We start from the raw sequence: 14,462 nt of genomic DNA, 5'->3' as shown, positions 1-14,462 counted from the left end.
CTCGTTGGAGTGTGGCTTCATCGGGTAATTCTTCTACGCACATGCGAGAAGGATCAGCGGGGCCTGTGTACTCGAATCCCAGGCGATGGCGTTGCTGGATTGGTTGGATGCGGCGTTTGAAAAATGCGAACATGACGGAGGCACCGGTCACTCCCTTCTCCTTCTGTGCCTCAATGATGTCCAGCAGTTCCCTGACCTAGTCCATGTCTCCACCAGACGGTTCAAGATTCCATTCTGGCCTCATCACAGGTGGTTTGTTTGATTTTACTGGGAGTTGGGGAGCGTGGTTCTCGATATAGAACCAGTGATTCTTCCATTCGGGAAGGTTGGAGGGGAATTTGTATGTGAGATATTTGTCGCCGGCCTGCTGACGCAGTTGGATGCCGGTGCCCCCCGCAACGGAAAGGTTCTTTGATGTGGGTTGTGGTTTGATACGGAAGAGGAAGCGGAAAAGATCCCAGTGGGGCTCGATTCCGAGGAAAGCTTCGCAAAAATAGATAAAAATTGAAATGTGGCGGATAGAATTCGGGTTGAGGTGATGAAGCTCAAGCCCGTAGTAATACAGAAGGCCCCGGAAGAAGGAACAAGAGGGGAGGGCTAATCCCCGTTCGGCAAAATGGAGAAATGTGACGATTTCGTCAACATTTTCCATGGGGAAAGGTTCACGGTAAGAGGGGCGCCAGTTGACAAGGCTCTTTTCTTGCAGCAACCCCTCAAAAACTAGTTTGTTTAGATCGTGGAGGGAGCACTTACTGTGTGTCCACTCCGCGGTCGATGGCTGCGCCTCTTTCTTCCTCCCCTCGATCTCCGACTTCTTGGGCGCCATCTCCGATTCGCTTGCCACGAGATGCTCGGGGGCTGCGGGGAGAGGGGCGGGGAGGTCGGAGCGGGAGGATTTCTTTGGGGGGATGGCAGCGGCGCTTGGCTCTGATTGGGGAGTTTGGTGGCTTTTGGCAGAATGCAGATTGGAAGCACAGTTTTCTCTCATTGTTGCCGCGGGATTAGATAACCAGCGGGTGGGGAAAAGTTACTGTTCCGAAGTTCAGGAGTCACTTCCGAAGTTCCGGGAATGTTTCGAAGTTGAAGGGTCATTTGGTGGACTGTTTGGATTAAAATTTCGATTAATCATTTTTTCAGGGTTAGTTAGCCCGAAAAAAGGGGTTTTTTGAATTAATGATCTAATTCCCATCATCTGTACCATCATTTTGGTAATTTCTCAAGTTGTCATTTTTAGCCTGCATGCCACGGTTGTTGGATCCTTATCTTCAAATTTTGTGGGATATGGATTCAAGGCTCGGGGGCTGCGGGATACGTGGCATCGACTACTTATTTTTCAAATTCCTTTGAAGGATAAGCAGGATTACTGACTAATGGGACCCTCAGCCTGATTCTCCAATTCAACCTAAGGCTCGGGGGCTACTCCATATGGAGTGCGATTTTTCAAATCGCACACCATAACAGAAATATAATTCGGGGCATGAGCACCTCATAGCTTCAATGTAGCCAAGCAAGTACACGAAGAAGGACTTCAGGACAAAGCTTCAGAAGAAGTCGAAGATTCCTTCGAAAGTACTCGATAAGCCTGCAGTACTCAGCTACGAAGAGCTCGGGGGCTTGTTAGACCCGGGGCCACGGGACTGTGTACATAGCGTAGTTTAAGAGATTACGTCCGTCTTATCTCTTATTCATCTTGTTTATCTCTTATTTATTCCGTTTAAATAGGAGATAGAGCTAATCGATCCAGAGGGGATCTACTCGAGATATGTTCTGGTACGATTCCTTAGCTGGTGTTGGTTAGTATCTTTGTAACCCTGGCCTCTCGGATATATAAGGGAGGACAGGGACCCCTCTCAAAAGACAATCTCTAGGTCATTCTACACAAAAGGCAATACAAACCACCATACAGGACGTAGGGTGTTACGCATCTTGCAGCCCGAACCTGTCTAAGCTTTGTGTTCCTTGCACCTTCGAGTTCCTGATCTTGGCGTCTCCTCACCCAAAACTTACCACCTTGGGTATATCCCTCGGTGGGCAGCCGGTTAAACACCGATAGCACCTACACTAAGCAAGCAAGGTAGAGATTATCATCCATCAAGATTATTCCATCAATAGTTACACTTCTTACTCTATGTGGCAGAAGGAATAAGCAGTCTCAATCTTCATGAGAAACGGACGATTCTGAATCGAATTCAACCTTGCAAGGGTAAACCTAACTCACACGCTTGGAACATCCAAAGATCATTCCAAAGCAACCGTTTCCCTCATATTCCGGGTTATGGATCAGGGCCACCACAAGCGACTGCAGGACCATACGCACACCAATTGTGCAGGACATACGTCTGTAGCGTGACTACATGATCTCGTATTCCTGTCTGCTTTGCAGAACGTACTCCCACACGTTGGTGCATGCAAACATAAAATAAAAGTCAAGTGGTGGAGACATGTCCATTTGCCGGGCCATTCAGGTACAAGGCTTACCGCTTTACCATATTTTGCGGCATGTGGCTAGTACTTTCAAACGCTTAGCCACCACTACCACACACTACGACCTTATCAACTTTTATCAACACAGACGGGGTAAACTTTTAGGTCAGGTTATTGCACATGACCTCGTCCATGATCCTTATATTGCTTGCAGGATAGTAAACATTCAATTCCTATATCGCGCGAGTGACAGAAAATCACTCGACTTCTACCGGTCCTATTAGCGGTGCATCTATCCGATAAGGACTCAGGTACAATACATTGGATTATTAGGGTTTATGCGTCTAGGGTTCCATCTCAACTCCTAGACTTAATGTAAGATATAATATATAAGTATAGAATTGCATAATGTAGTAATTTGAAATACTGGGTTATGCACCGGGGCTTGCCTTCTTGAGTGGGGTTGGGGGCAGAAATGTCAGAAACTTCCGAACTTTGGTTTGGGGCTTCAGTTAGTTCCTCGGCGACATTTGTTGGGTCTTCAAAAAACCCTTGGTCTTATCCCAAGACCAATTCGTAGTCTCCGTCGTTGAGCCTCGTTGACTCTACATGATATGCAACAATTTAATTGAGATGGTGCTTGCGTTAAAGATTTTATTTCACGATAAAGTTGCAATCCAATAAATAACACACATGAATTCATGAAACAAGGGGGGGTTTAGGCTTAAATTATCATTTATAATTAAGTCATGATTATAGTACTGGATTTATTGAAAACAGGAACTAGAACATTTGAATTTGAATTCAAATTTCAAGTTTAAATTCAAAACTGAGGTAAATAGAATTATAAAGTCTTGAAGATTTAATTATAGACTAATTATTAACACATTAGATTATGACAAAACGATCTAACTAATTAAGCCTAAGGAACATGCTTAGTTAATTTCAAATCATCTCAAATTTGAATTACCCAAATTCAAAAGAAGTTAAACTACAGAACAGTGCTAGGTTTGAAACTTTAACACAAGTTCACACATGACCTATAAAAGTTACATACCAAAAATCATAAGAAATAAAGTTAATATGTAGAAGTTATGTACAAAATACCTTTTAACCTTAAATTTAAAATAGATTCAAAAGTATTTACTTTCAAACTAAACTTTATTAATAAAAGTTGTAGGGTTTGAAATCTAGTTTCCAACAAAATTAGTTTTGCAATTTTTGGATTTTTCTACAGTTTTCTACGAATTTTACAAGACAGCAACATCAATCACATGAAATAACAAAACACATAGGGGGGTCCTCGGTATTTTGCGTTTGGGTCCCTGGAATAAGGTTTCTTCTCACAGATATACCCCTGCCCGGCCTCGACAGCGGCCGGCCGGTCGGCTCCGGCATGTTCCCACCGGCGGCGAGGTTGCCGGCGGGGAGGGGCCGGCTTGGCATGACCTACGAGACCCAGGGGACAGTTTGGGGAAGGAAGTGCTCGACGAGCGGCGGTGGAACACTGCCGCCGGCGAGGAGGGGCGGCGGCCGTCGAAGGGCTGGTGAACATCATGATCTAAAGCGCGCGTGAGCACCAGGGGGAGTTGGGGATGCGATTCCCGTACTTAGATTGGCCGAGGAAGTGGCGGAGGGATGCTATCGACGATGAGGTGGTCTTCGGGCAGCTCCGGCGAGAGGCGGCTCGGGATGGGCGCAATTCCGGCGAAGGAGGGCCGACGGTTGGACCGGATCAGGTCAGGGGGCTAGTGGAGGATGTGGGGAAGCGGTAGGCCGAGGGGATTTGGACGGGGTGGAGGAGTCACGGCGAATTCCGGCGAGGAAAGTGTGGCGGCGGCTCGATGTTGGTGGTCGCGGGGGAAGAAGAAAGGGGAACAGCAGAAAGGAGGAGCTCGGTTTGGCTTTATAGGGACACAAGATTTGGTGGAAGTGAAGGGGAGGGAGAGCAATCGCGCGGCCAGGCACAGAGCGGCGGGCGGCGCCGGCGTGCTCGACGGGGTGGCGTGGCAGCCGCTCGGGATCGACTACCCGATGTGGAACGGCGAGGGGAGGACAGCGGAGGCGGCGTGGCGGTGGGAAGAGGGGTGGGGCGACGCGTGGAAGGCGGTGCAGAACTACAGGGCAGCGCACATGGCCGGGCAGTGGCGGTAGAGGAGAAGCAGAGGAGAGGGAGAGAGGGGTAGACGAAGGAGGATCCAAATGCAATTTCAGAGAAATGCAGGGACCCTACTGTAATGCATCAACAACTTTTAAACCAGTGCTCAAATAGAGATTGGCCCAAAAGCAAAAGTGTATGATTTTTCAAAATGTACAACTTTGCTTTAAGGTTCATCCATAGAAGAGCTAAGGATTTGCAAGTAATTTGAAATTTAGCAAGATTACTAAACTTTGCATAAATCCTATTTTAAAATTACACCACATTTATATCCAAAGGGTAGTTTCTCCTACTTTGAAGATTTAAACACAAGTTTTTAACTTTTGCAGAACAACCCCCATACTTTTGAATTCTACCCTCCATGTTCACCCATTTAGCACAAAAGGACCTTTATTAAAATATAATTATATAAGTAACCCTTTTCACTTAGTACTTAAATTTTTAAACACACTTTTACCACATTTTGCATATAACATTACACTAAAGTTTAGGATGTGACCACACTAAATACCTGAGTGTCACAAATATCCCGAGGGCCAAGATGTTCTGAACTCTTGGAACATTCAGAACCTGCGCAAGTTCTACTCGTGAGAAAATGTTCGGAGATAGCTGCTCTCCGGGCGCTCAGGTGGTCTTTTTCTTCTGAATCAAATTTGGAGGCTACGTGTCACAAGATTTGGATTGTAAATTTCTCTATGAACATACTAAGGCTACGGCCACGTGCATGTTTTATATAAATCGACTTCTTGTCATGAGTTTCACGGAGGCTATGGCCACGTTCATGATACATCGACTTCTTGTCGCGAATTTGACGGAGGCTACAGCCACATCCATGCTCTATCGACATCCTTTGATGGTCGTTTGCGATAATTATTGCATCTTTCCCAACAAGATCGATCTGTTTGATTGGTTTATACTTAACTTGTTGGATGGGCTCGCATAAGGAGCTATGTCGACTACGCCCAAAGTCGTTGCACTCGGGGCAATTTTGACTCCTTGCCAGAAGCATGGCAGCTGCGCGATGATGCTCGCGTTCTTTCCCAACAAGATCGATCCGTTCGATCGGTTTATACCTAACTTGTTGGATGGGCTTGCATAAAGAGCTATGTCGACTACGCCTAGAGTCGTTGCACTCGGGGCAATTTCGACTCCTTGCCAGAAGCACGGCAGCTGCGCGATGATGCTCGCGTTCTTTCCCAACAAATTCGATCCGCTCGATTGGTTCCTACCTAACTTGTTGGACACACGCTCATGAGTAGCGATTTCAACTACACCCAGAGTCATTGCACTCGGGGTAGCTTCATTTCTCCCTGCCATACGTATGGCAATCCCACGACGATGCTCGCGTTTTTTCCTAGCTAGTTAGGCCCGCGTGATTGGGTTGTATCTAACTTGTGGGATGGTTTCCTACTCGGAGCTATGGCTACTTCCAGGGTCACTGCACCCAGGGTAGTGTCTACTAATTAGCCTTTAAGCCTGGATGACAATTCAGCTAAGGCACATACAAGTAGAGACATCAAATAAAATATATACACAAGGAAATGAGTACTTGTTTTTTACACCTTAAACTTGCAGCACACTTTGTACTATTTGTTCTGCTACCGGTTGGGCTTCTTGGAGGTACTTTTTGAATTGTTCTTCAGTACATTCCGCAGCCACTCCCTGCGCGAACATTCCTTGTGGAGCTTCTGGCCAAAAGGACTTTACAAATGCAAGGGCATGGCTGACACAAGCGACCGGGGCCTCCGTGAGGAACTTGACGACTCTTTCCGACGCTCCGAGAAGTCGATCCAGCAAGGGCTGCTCGCCTGCTTCGCCTTCTTCTGGTGGATCCACCATATCCATGAGCGTCTGGGCGGCCGCCCTGAGAATCTCCAGTTCCTTTTCCCGCCGCCCCTTCTCCTCGCCCAGTGTCTTGATCTGCTGAAGGCAGTCGGCGAACTGTTGTTCAGTATCGGCGACCACCTTCTGCAGCCTCTCGATGTCATCTGTACGGCAATACAGCATATTCTTCACGTCAGTAAGCAGCTCTTCTTTATACGTTAAGATTTTCCTAAGTTCTGCGGTGAAGGTTTTTTCAAAATCCAAGATAAATTGTTAAGTGAAAGTACTCGAGGGCAAAAAGGGCTTACCTTGATGCGCTTTCCTCTGCTCTTTGAGCTGCTCCTGGTGCGCCTTCTTCTATTCCTTGAGTCATTCTTGGAGCTCGGCGTTGGCTTTCTCGAGGTTACGCAGGTCGTTCTTGAGGAGCCATGTCTCTCGAGTCCGCTCTTGCTTCAGCTTGTCAATTTCTCTCCGGAGATAGATGTTCTTTGTCAGCTCCTCGGAGATGCGCTTGTCCTTGGCAGCAAGCTCCTGGTGACCACTCACAACGGCTTTCAGCTTCTCGGATTTCTTCTATGAGTGCGTGATCACGTTCTGCATAGAGGAGGAGATTAAGACAAGCCATTTGACAGCGCATACTAGTAGAAGAGTTGTCACGTCTTACCATGGCATAATCATACAACTCCTTGTAAGCCTGCTTCAAGGTTTTGATGTTATTAGCCATCAGCATTGGGTCATCCACCAGGTCTGTGGCAATAAGGTTCTGGTACCCGGGCCCGGTCATCAGCAGATCTTCGGGACTCCTTGAGGTCCCTGCGGCATCTTCAGAAGCTGGCTGCTGGGCACCTGCAAGTCACGATGCATTCAGTACATAATGCCTGGGGTCTAAGCAGTTAGCCGTGGGCGGTCAGACATTTACCTGTGCCATCTGTAGGAGCGGCATCAGGGGCCTTGACTTGTTCCTCGCCACCAACTCTGCCTCGGGGGCTGGCTCCTTGGGCGCGGACTCCATTGGGGCCGATGGTTCGAGGGCTGGGGTAGCTGTGGCTTGTTTCAACTTGTGTGGAGCAGCGCTTGCAGACCTAATAAAGCAGATTCAGTTATCATACGAGTCGAAAAGAGCAGAATATTTACGATGCAACAAGATGCAAACTTACAACATAGACTTCTTCATGACAGCCTTCTTCACCCGCATAGCCCGTCACGGGGTACTCTTCGCCGGCGGCAGGGTCACACCAGCTGATGGCGCGGTGCCCGCCATGGCAATGGTAACAGTCGCAGAAGCTACTGGATCTGTTCCCATTTCTTGGAGCATGGGTCTGGGCGGAGAAGCGGGAGGACTGCAAACGGGAAATGTTAGCATGCAACAATATTGATGTATGACAACACGGCAGCATGTTTGTACCTGGAGGACTCGACTTCTTGCGCTTTTCGTTTGCGCACAACCCGGCGACCCTGCAGGATCGCAGGCAGAGTGTCGGCCAACTCCACGGATGGTCCGGGGGAGTTGCCTCTACTCGCCTTCCCCTCGGCTCCTTTCTCCGCTAGGGGGCTTCCGCCTTCGGTGGACTCACTGCCGGGCAGTGCCTCGGCTACTCGAGCCCTCTTGGCTTCAGCTGCGGCGCTGGGGAGGAGGTGGTCCGGCCGAGGGATGTCGGGTTGCGGCGGGTAGCTCCGGTACAATTCTGTGTGTCCCTACAGAAGGTTTTTAGTTAGCAGCGGTAAAACAGAGTTCATTTTCAACAAAAGTAGTTGAATACTTACCGGTTTCGGAGGATTCTGTGACGCGAATAGCTGCGGGATGTAGGGGACTGCATCCACGTCTAACAGCACCTGCTTGACTCGGAGGAGTGCGGCCTCATCTGACAGCTCCTCTGCGCACATGCGAGACGGATCTTCAGTGCCCTTGTACTCGAATCCAAGTATGTGGCGTTGCTGAATTGGCTGGACTCAGTGCTTGAAGAAGGAAAACATAACAGATGCGCCGATCACTCCCATCAGCTTATGCGCAGCTATGGTGTCTAGCAGTTCCTCAACTTGATCCATGTCTCCCCTGGAAAGCTCGATATTCCACTCCTGCCTCACAACAGGTGGACTATTTGATTTTTCTGGGAGTTGGGGGGCATGATTTTTGATATAAAACCAATGATTTTTCCACCTGGAATGTTGGAGGGGGAATTTGTACGATAGGTACTTGTTGCCGGCTTGTTGTCTTAGTTGGATGCCGGCGCCCCCCACAACAGAAGGATTTTTGAGGTGGGTTGTGGTTTGACTCGGAAGAGAAAGCGGAAAAGATCCCAATGGGGTTCGATTCAGAAAAAAGCTTCACAGAAATGAATGAAGATTGAGATATGGCAAATGGAGTTCGGGTTGAGGTGATGGAGCTCAAGCCCGTAATAGTAAAGAAGGCCACGGAAAAAAGAGCAAGAGGGGAGTGCCAGACCCCGTCGGCAAAATGGTAAAATGTGATGATTTCGTCAACATTTTCCATGGGGAAAGGTTCACGGAATGAGGGGCGCCAATTGACAAGATTCTTGTCTTGGAGCAACCCCTCGGAAACAAGCCTATTAAGATCGTTGAGGGAGCACTTACTGTGTGTCCACTCCCCGGATGGCTGTTGCGCTTCCTTCTTCTTCCCATCCTTCTCCGATTTCTTGGGCGCCATCTTTGGATCCGCTCGCCACGAGTTGCTCGGGGGCTGCGGGGAGAGGGGCGGGGAGATTTGGGGGGATTGGGGTTCCTCAAGAGGATGAAGGCGGAGTGCAGTTCTGTTTGGGGGATTTTGGCGGCTCTTGGCAAATTGCAGATTGGAAGCACAGTTTTTTACTCAATGTTACCGCGGGGTTAAATAACCAGCGGTTGGGTGCAGTTTTACTGTTTTGAAGCTGAAGAGTCATTTCAAGGAATGTTTGGAAGTTGAGGGGTCATTTGAGGATTGTTTAGATAAAATATTTGATTAATCATTTTTTCAGGGTTAATTGTCCCGAAAAAAGGGTTTTTTTCGAATTCGAGATCTAACTTCCATAATTTGTGCCATCACACCAGTTCTTTACCATATGGACATTTTTACACTGTATGCCACGACTTTTGGATCCTTATTTCCAAATTTGAGAGATTTGGATTCAAGGCTCGGGGGCTGCGGGATATGTGGCATCGACTACTTATTTTTTCAAATTTATTTGAAAAAGTAAGTAAAGAAGATTCAAGACTAATGCGACCCTCAACTTGATTCTCCGATTCAACCTAAGGCTCGGGGGCTACTTCATATGGAGTGCGATTTCTCAATCGCACACCATATCAAAAATATAATTCGGGGCATGAGCACCTCATAGCTTCGATGCAGCCAAGTGAGTACTCGAAGAAGGACTTCAAGACGGAGCATCAAAGAAACCGAAGATTACTTCGAAAAGTACTTGATAAGCCTGCAGTACTCAACTACGAAGAGCTCGGGAGCTTGTCAGACCCGGGGCCACAGGACTGTGTACATAACGTAGTTTAAATAGGTTTAAGAGATTAAGTCTGTCTTATCTCTTATTCATCTCGTTTATCTCTTATTTATCCCATTTAAGTAGGAGATAAAGCTAACCGATACAGAAGGAATCTACTCAAGATATTTTTTGGTACTATTCCTTGGCTAGTGTTGGTTAGGATTCTTATAACACTGGCCTCCCGGATATATAAGGGGGGACAGGGACCCTCTCAAAATAAGATCATCAGATCATTCTACACCCAAGTCAATACAAACCGCCACACAGGACGTAGGGTATTACGCACCTCGCGGCCCGAACCTGTCTAATTTTGTGTTCCTTGCACCTTCGAGTTCCTGATCTCGACGTCTCCTCATCTAAAACTTACCACCTTGGGTATATCCCTCGGTGGGCAGCCGGTAAAATACCGATAGAGTGCAACTTGCGTGGCAAGAAGTCGGGAACCAACAGGATCAGATCCTACACAAGCAATGCCTGATGCACCCGAAGTCCAAGCACACACTCTTCTGGTGCATCAGCCTCCGCAAGTCGCGCACCGCACCTCTCCCTGATCAGGACAAAAAGGGGAAGGACAAGGACAACGAGTAGGGAGATAAGTCGGAGGCCTAGGGATATCAAGATCCCAAGAATGTCGACAATGTTATCTTCAACGGTGACGGCGGCTTCCCAACCAAGCGCGTAGAAGCTTACTCTACGCGAGATCTTATCTGTCGAGCCAGCCATACGATGGCCCTTGAGATAGAGCAAGGTCCCAATTTCTTTCTCTCGAGAGGATCAGTGGACCAGCTTCTCCGAGCTAGGAAAATTCCTGCATGTTCTAGATCCTATAGTGGCTAGCTCACAGCTCACCCGAGTACTCATCGATGGCGGGATTGGCCCCAACCTGCTCTTTGTGAGTATTTTGAAAAAGATGGGGCTGGACATTTCAAGGATGTTCACCCCAAGTAAGGCTCCGTTCTACCTACTTCTCAAGATGTCGGGCAAGATAGGGGTCCTCACCTTCCGCGGTGACTTGAACAAGTCGTACGACTGCGATCAAGAGGCAATCAAATACACCTTGATTGCACGCATGCTAGAACCTTCATCTAAAGTTTTTGCAGCCATGCAGCAGCTCTTCCAATCAACGGTGAAGCCCAACACCAGCGACATTGCCGTGAAGACCATCCAACTGCAGGAGGGCGACTCATTTAAGACGACACTCATCAGTGCTGTGCTGGACAACAAATAGGAACTCACGCTCGTCAACCTCCTTAGAGCTAACCGAGACATATTTGCATGGAATCCAGCAGATATACCAGGGGTGCCCAAGAAGTTGAACGAGCATTACCTAAAAGTTGATCCAAAAGCCACCCCCAAGAAGCAACAACTGCGCCAGTTCCCCACTGGCAAGAGGGAGGCCATCAAGAAGGAGTTAGCAAAACTACTCGCGGCTAGTTTCATTAAGGCCCCATTTGGCATAGCTTATTTTGGCTTCAGCTTCAGCTATTTCATGCAAATCGAGATACTGTAGCGTGAAGCTGTTTTATAAGCATGTGCTAAAATGAACTAGAAGCCAGACGAAGCTAGTTTTTCTAGCTTCACCAGCTTCAGCTTCACTGGTGAAGCTATTTTGGCATAGCCTATGCCAAATAGGGCCTAAAGAAGTCTACCATACAAAGTGTCTAGCTAACTCTGTACTTGTTTTGAAAAATAATAATAATAAATGGAGGGTGCATTATACTAATCTCAATAGGCACTGCCCAAAAGATCCTTTCGCGCTCCCACGCATTGACCAAGTCATCGACTCCACGGCTGGCTGCGTCCTGCTCTCTTTCATTGATTGCTACTCGGGATACCATCAGATTGCCCTCAAAGAAGAAGACCATATCAAGAAAGCATTCATCACCCTGTTTGGAGCATACGCCTACAAGACTATGTCCTTCGGGTTGAAGAACGCAAGGGCTACATACCAGCGAGCCATCCAGCTTTGCCTCGCTAATTAGCTATGATGAGGACATGACTCATATGGATACAAACATAATAAGAACATATTTAGGGAGAGACATGGATGAGGAGTATGTGATATGCTTATGTACAACCATTCGTGCTAAAGACAAGGTGAGCTTGCTCCTATATTATTTGTTTACTTATTTTGAGAATAGGTTGCTACCTAAATATATTATTATAATTAGGAATCATGGAGATGATGATGGAGTACTAAAAGATAGGCATGGAGGGGGAGAGGACGAGCAAGGGATGTCCAACCCAAGTTAGAATCCTAAACAATATCAAAATCGAGTCCACCTCGGATTTCAGAACCTTACTTCACCAAAACTGACACCCTGGCCACATACGGAGTCGGATTTGGACGTTCTATATATGGTTGGAACCAGAATTTCATAGACCTTCCAATGGCACTGGTTCCACCTCAAAATTCCTTCTGAGTTGATAGGAATCATCGATACAAGTGGGCATCCAGAATCTGTTAGGATGCTGTGTCACCGTCTGTTGGCCCGTGTACCGTGTTGAAGCCCGTTAGGGTTGCGACCAGAGAACTTGTACACCCTAACTTCTTTTTATTCAGTAGCCATTGCCACTTTAGGGTTTGGAGTTTTGCTTAGATTCAATCTGTCATCAAACTGTGTCGCCGTTCATCGGTTTGTGAGACTCCACCTCATAATCAAGTCTGTTTGATTGCATCTCCTGTTCTTGCTTGTGTTCTTGATTGCGCTTGTAGGGATAAGCCTTCGTGGTGAGGTCATTCATGTGACATGGGTGATAACCAACGGAGTAGTGGTTGTGGCAGTACCAACCTGAATTATACCGGCTCAAGTACGCGAGTCCACTCCCGAGGGCTCCAACGTGCTTCAAACGGTATAATCCCTTGGCCTGTCGGGTAACGTCCCGATAAACCACCGAAACACAGGATCAAATAAGGTTACCTCACACGAAGGTGAGTCCAGAGATAGAGTTACCATCATGTTTTACATCATAGGGAATTACATTACAAAAGTTTCCAAAAGCAGTACGAAGTTTTAAATTTAGAGAAAACATTATAAACTGTTAGAGTTATGGTTTTTAGCAGCGGAAAAACATACGCAATGATTACAGCACGTCGTCAAGACAGATGTCATGCTAAGCCCGGGCATGACATCACTCGGTATCCCCAATGTTGGTCGGGAACGATCCCATTCCACGAACCAACCTTCTGGAAGAGCACAGGGCCAAGGCAAGGGAAGAGTAGGGTCTTCAAGACATTACCTGCAAAACATATAACTAGCAAGGCTGAGTATATTAATACTCAGCAAGGCTTACCCGGGATTGAGTATACTTTAGCCCCTAACTAGACTCATGAAGGCATTGTAAAGGTTCTGGGTTTATTTTCAGCTGAAAAGCAACTAAGAGTATAACTTACTTTCAAATTTTTGCTTTCAGATTCTAGCTTGATTAGCCATTCTAGGTAAGCACCTATACTAAACAAGCAAGATAGATATTATCATCCATCAAGATTATTTCATCAACAATTACACTTTTTACTCTATGTGGTAAAAGGGATAAGCAGTCTCAATCCTCGTGAGAGGTGGACGATCCGAATCGAATTTAACCTTGCAAGGTAAACCTAACACACACGCTTGGAATACCAACAGGGTGTTCCGAAGCAACCGTTTCCCTCATATTCCGGGTTATGGATCAGGGCCACCAGAAGTGACTGCAGGACCATACGCACACCAATTGTGTAGGACATACGTCTGTAGCGCGACTACAAAACCCGTATTCCTGTCTACCATGCAGAACGTACTCCCACACGTCGGTGCGTGTGAACATAAAATAAAAGTCGAGTGGTGGAAGCGCGTCCATTTGCCGGGCCATTCGGGTACTAGGCTTACCGCTTACCATATTTCGCGGTATGTGGCTAGTACTTTCAAATGCTTAGCCACCACTACCACATGTTGCGACCTTAATCACTTTTAATCAAAACAGACAGGGTAAACTTCCAGGTCATGATACAGCACATGACCCTGTCCGTCATCCTTATAGTGGTTGCAGAATTGTAAACAAGCAACTCCTATATCGCGCGAGTGACAGGAAATCACCCGACTTTTACCGATCCTATTTAGCAGAGCATCTAAGCGATAAGGACTCGGGCACAATACATCGGATTCCTAAGATTCATTCATCTAGGGTTTCACTTCAATTCCTAGACTTAATGCAAGATATAATATAGATAGACATAGATTGCAGTATAAATAAAGTAGTGGGATATGTCCGGGGCTTACCTTTACTGGTGGGACTGAAGTCAATAAAGTTAAGATCTTCCGAACTTTGGTTCGGGGCTTCAGATAATCCTTCGGTGACATTCACTTGGTCTTCAGGAACATCCTCCGTAGACTCCGGGGAGATCTCGTAGGTATCGTTGCCGAAGTAATCGTATCTACATGCAAGGCGACATTACATTCAAAGTGTGCATATGAAACTATTTTACTTTACAATACAGTTGCAATCCAGCACTCAAATAACACACTATTCACATAACAACCAAAAAGATTTGAAGTTAAACTTAAACAGAGCTGTAGGTGGACAACTAATTA

General features: G+C 46.8%; 1 protein-coding gene across 2 annotated transcripts; it reads right to left on the bottom strand.

Moving 5' to 3' along the window:
* Positions 1-6,797: 6,797 nt before the first annotated feature.
* LOC112878826 lies at positions 6,798-14,199 on the bottom strand. Of its 2 annotated transcripts, none has more exons than XR_003225877.1 (6): positions 8,171-8,279; positions 7,812-8,101; positions 7,564-7,746; positions 7,326-7,488; positions 7,071-7,252; positions 6,798-7,000 (listed from the first exon to the last, which is right to left on the bottom strand). XR_003225877.1 is itself a non-coding variant. In XM_025943056.1 (6 exons), the coding sequence occupies exons 3-6, from the start codon at positions 7,801-7,803 to the stop codon at positions 6,980-6,982; spliced, it is 606 nt and encodes a 201-aa protein (XP_025798841.1). In that variant the 5' UTR covers positions 7,804-8,101; positions 8,171-8,280; positions 14,151-14,199; the 3' UTR covers positions 6,798-6,979. The 2 variants fall into 2 exon arrangements, 1 of the variants encoding a protein (XP_025798841.1); XM_025943056.1 differs by adding an exon at positions 14,151-14,199 and having other exon boundaries at positions 7,564-8,101; positions 8,171-8,280.
* Between the last annotated feature and the right edge of the window lie 263 nt (positions 14,200-14,462).

The sequence above is a fragment of the Panicum hallii genome, chromosome 1 (genome assembly GCF_002211085.1).
Source record: "Panicum hallii strain FIL2 chromosome 1, PHallii_v3.1, whole genome shotgun sequence".
Classification (NCBI taxonomy): Eukaryota; Viridiplantae; Streptophyta; class Magnoliopsida; order Poales; family Poaceae; genus Panicum; species Panicum hallii.
Note: the sequence above shows the minus strand (reverse complement) of the source record. Positions and strands in the feature narration are given on the sequence as shown.

Excerpts from the sequence above, each read along its gene's own strand:
- LOC112878826 (XM_025943056.1), bottom strand. The coding sequence starts at position 7,803 with ATGCTGCCGTGTTGTCATACATCAATATTGTTGCATGCTAACATTTCC. Across the intron at positions 7,489-7,563 it reads GTCATGAAGAAGTCTATGTT|GTCTGCAAGCGCTGCTCCAC; the intron begins GTAAGTTTGCAT and ends CTGCTTTATTAG. Across the intron at positions 7,001-7,070 it reads AGTTGTATGATTATGCCATG|AACGTGATCACGCACTCATA; the intron begins GTAAGACGTGAC and ends TCCTCTATGCAG.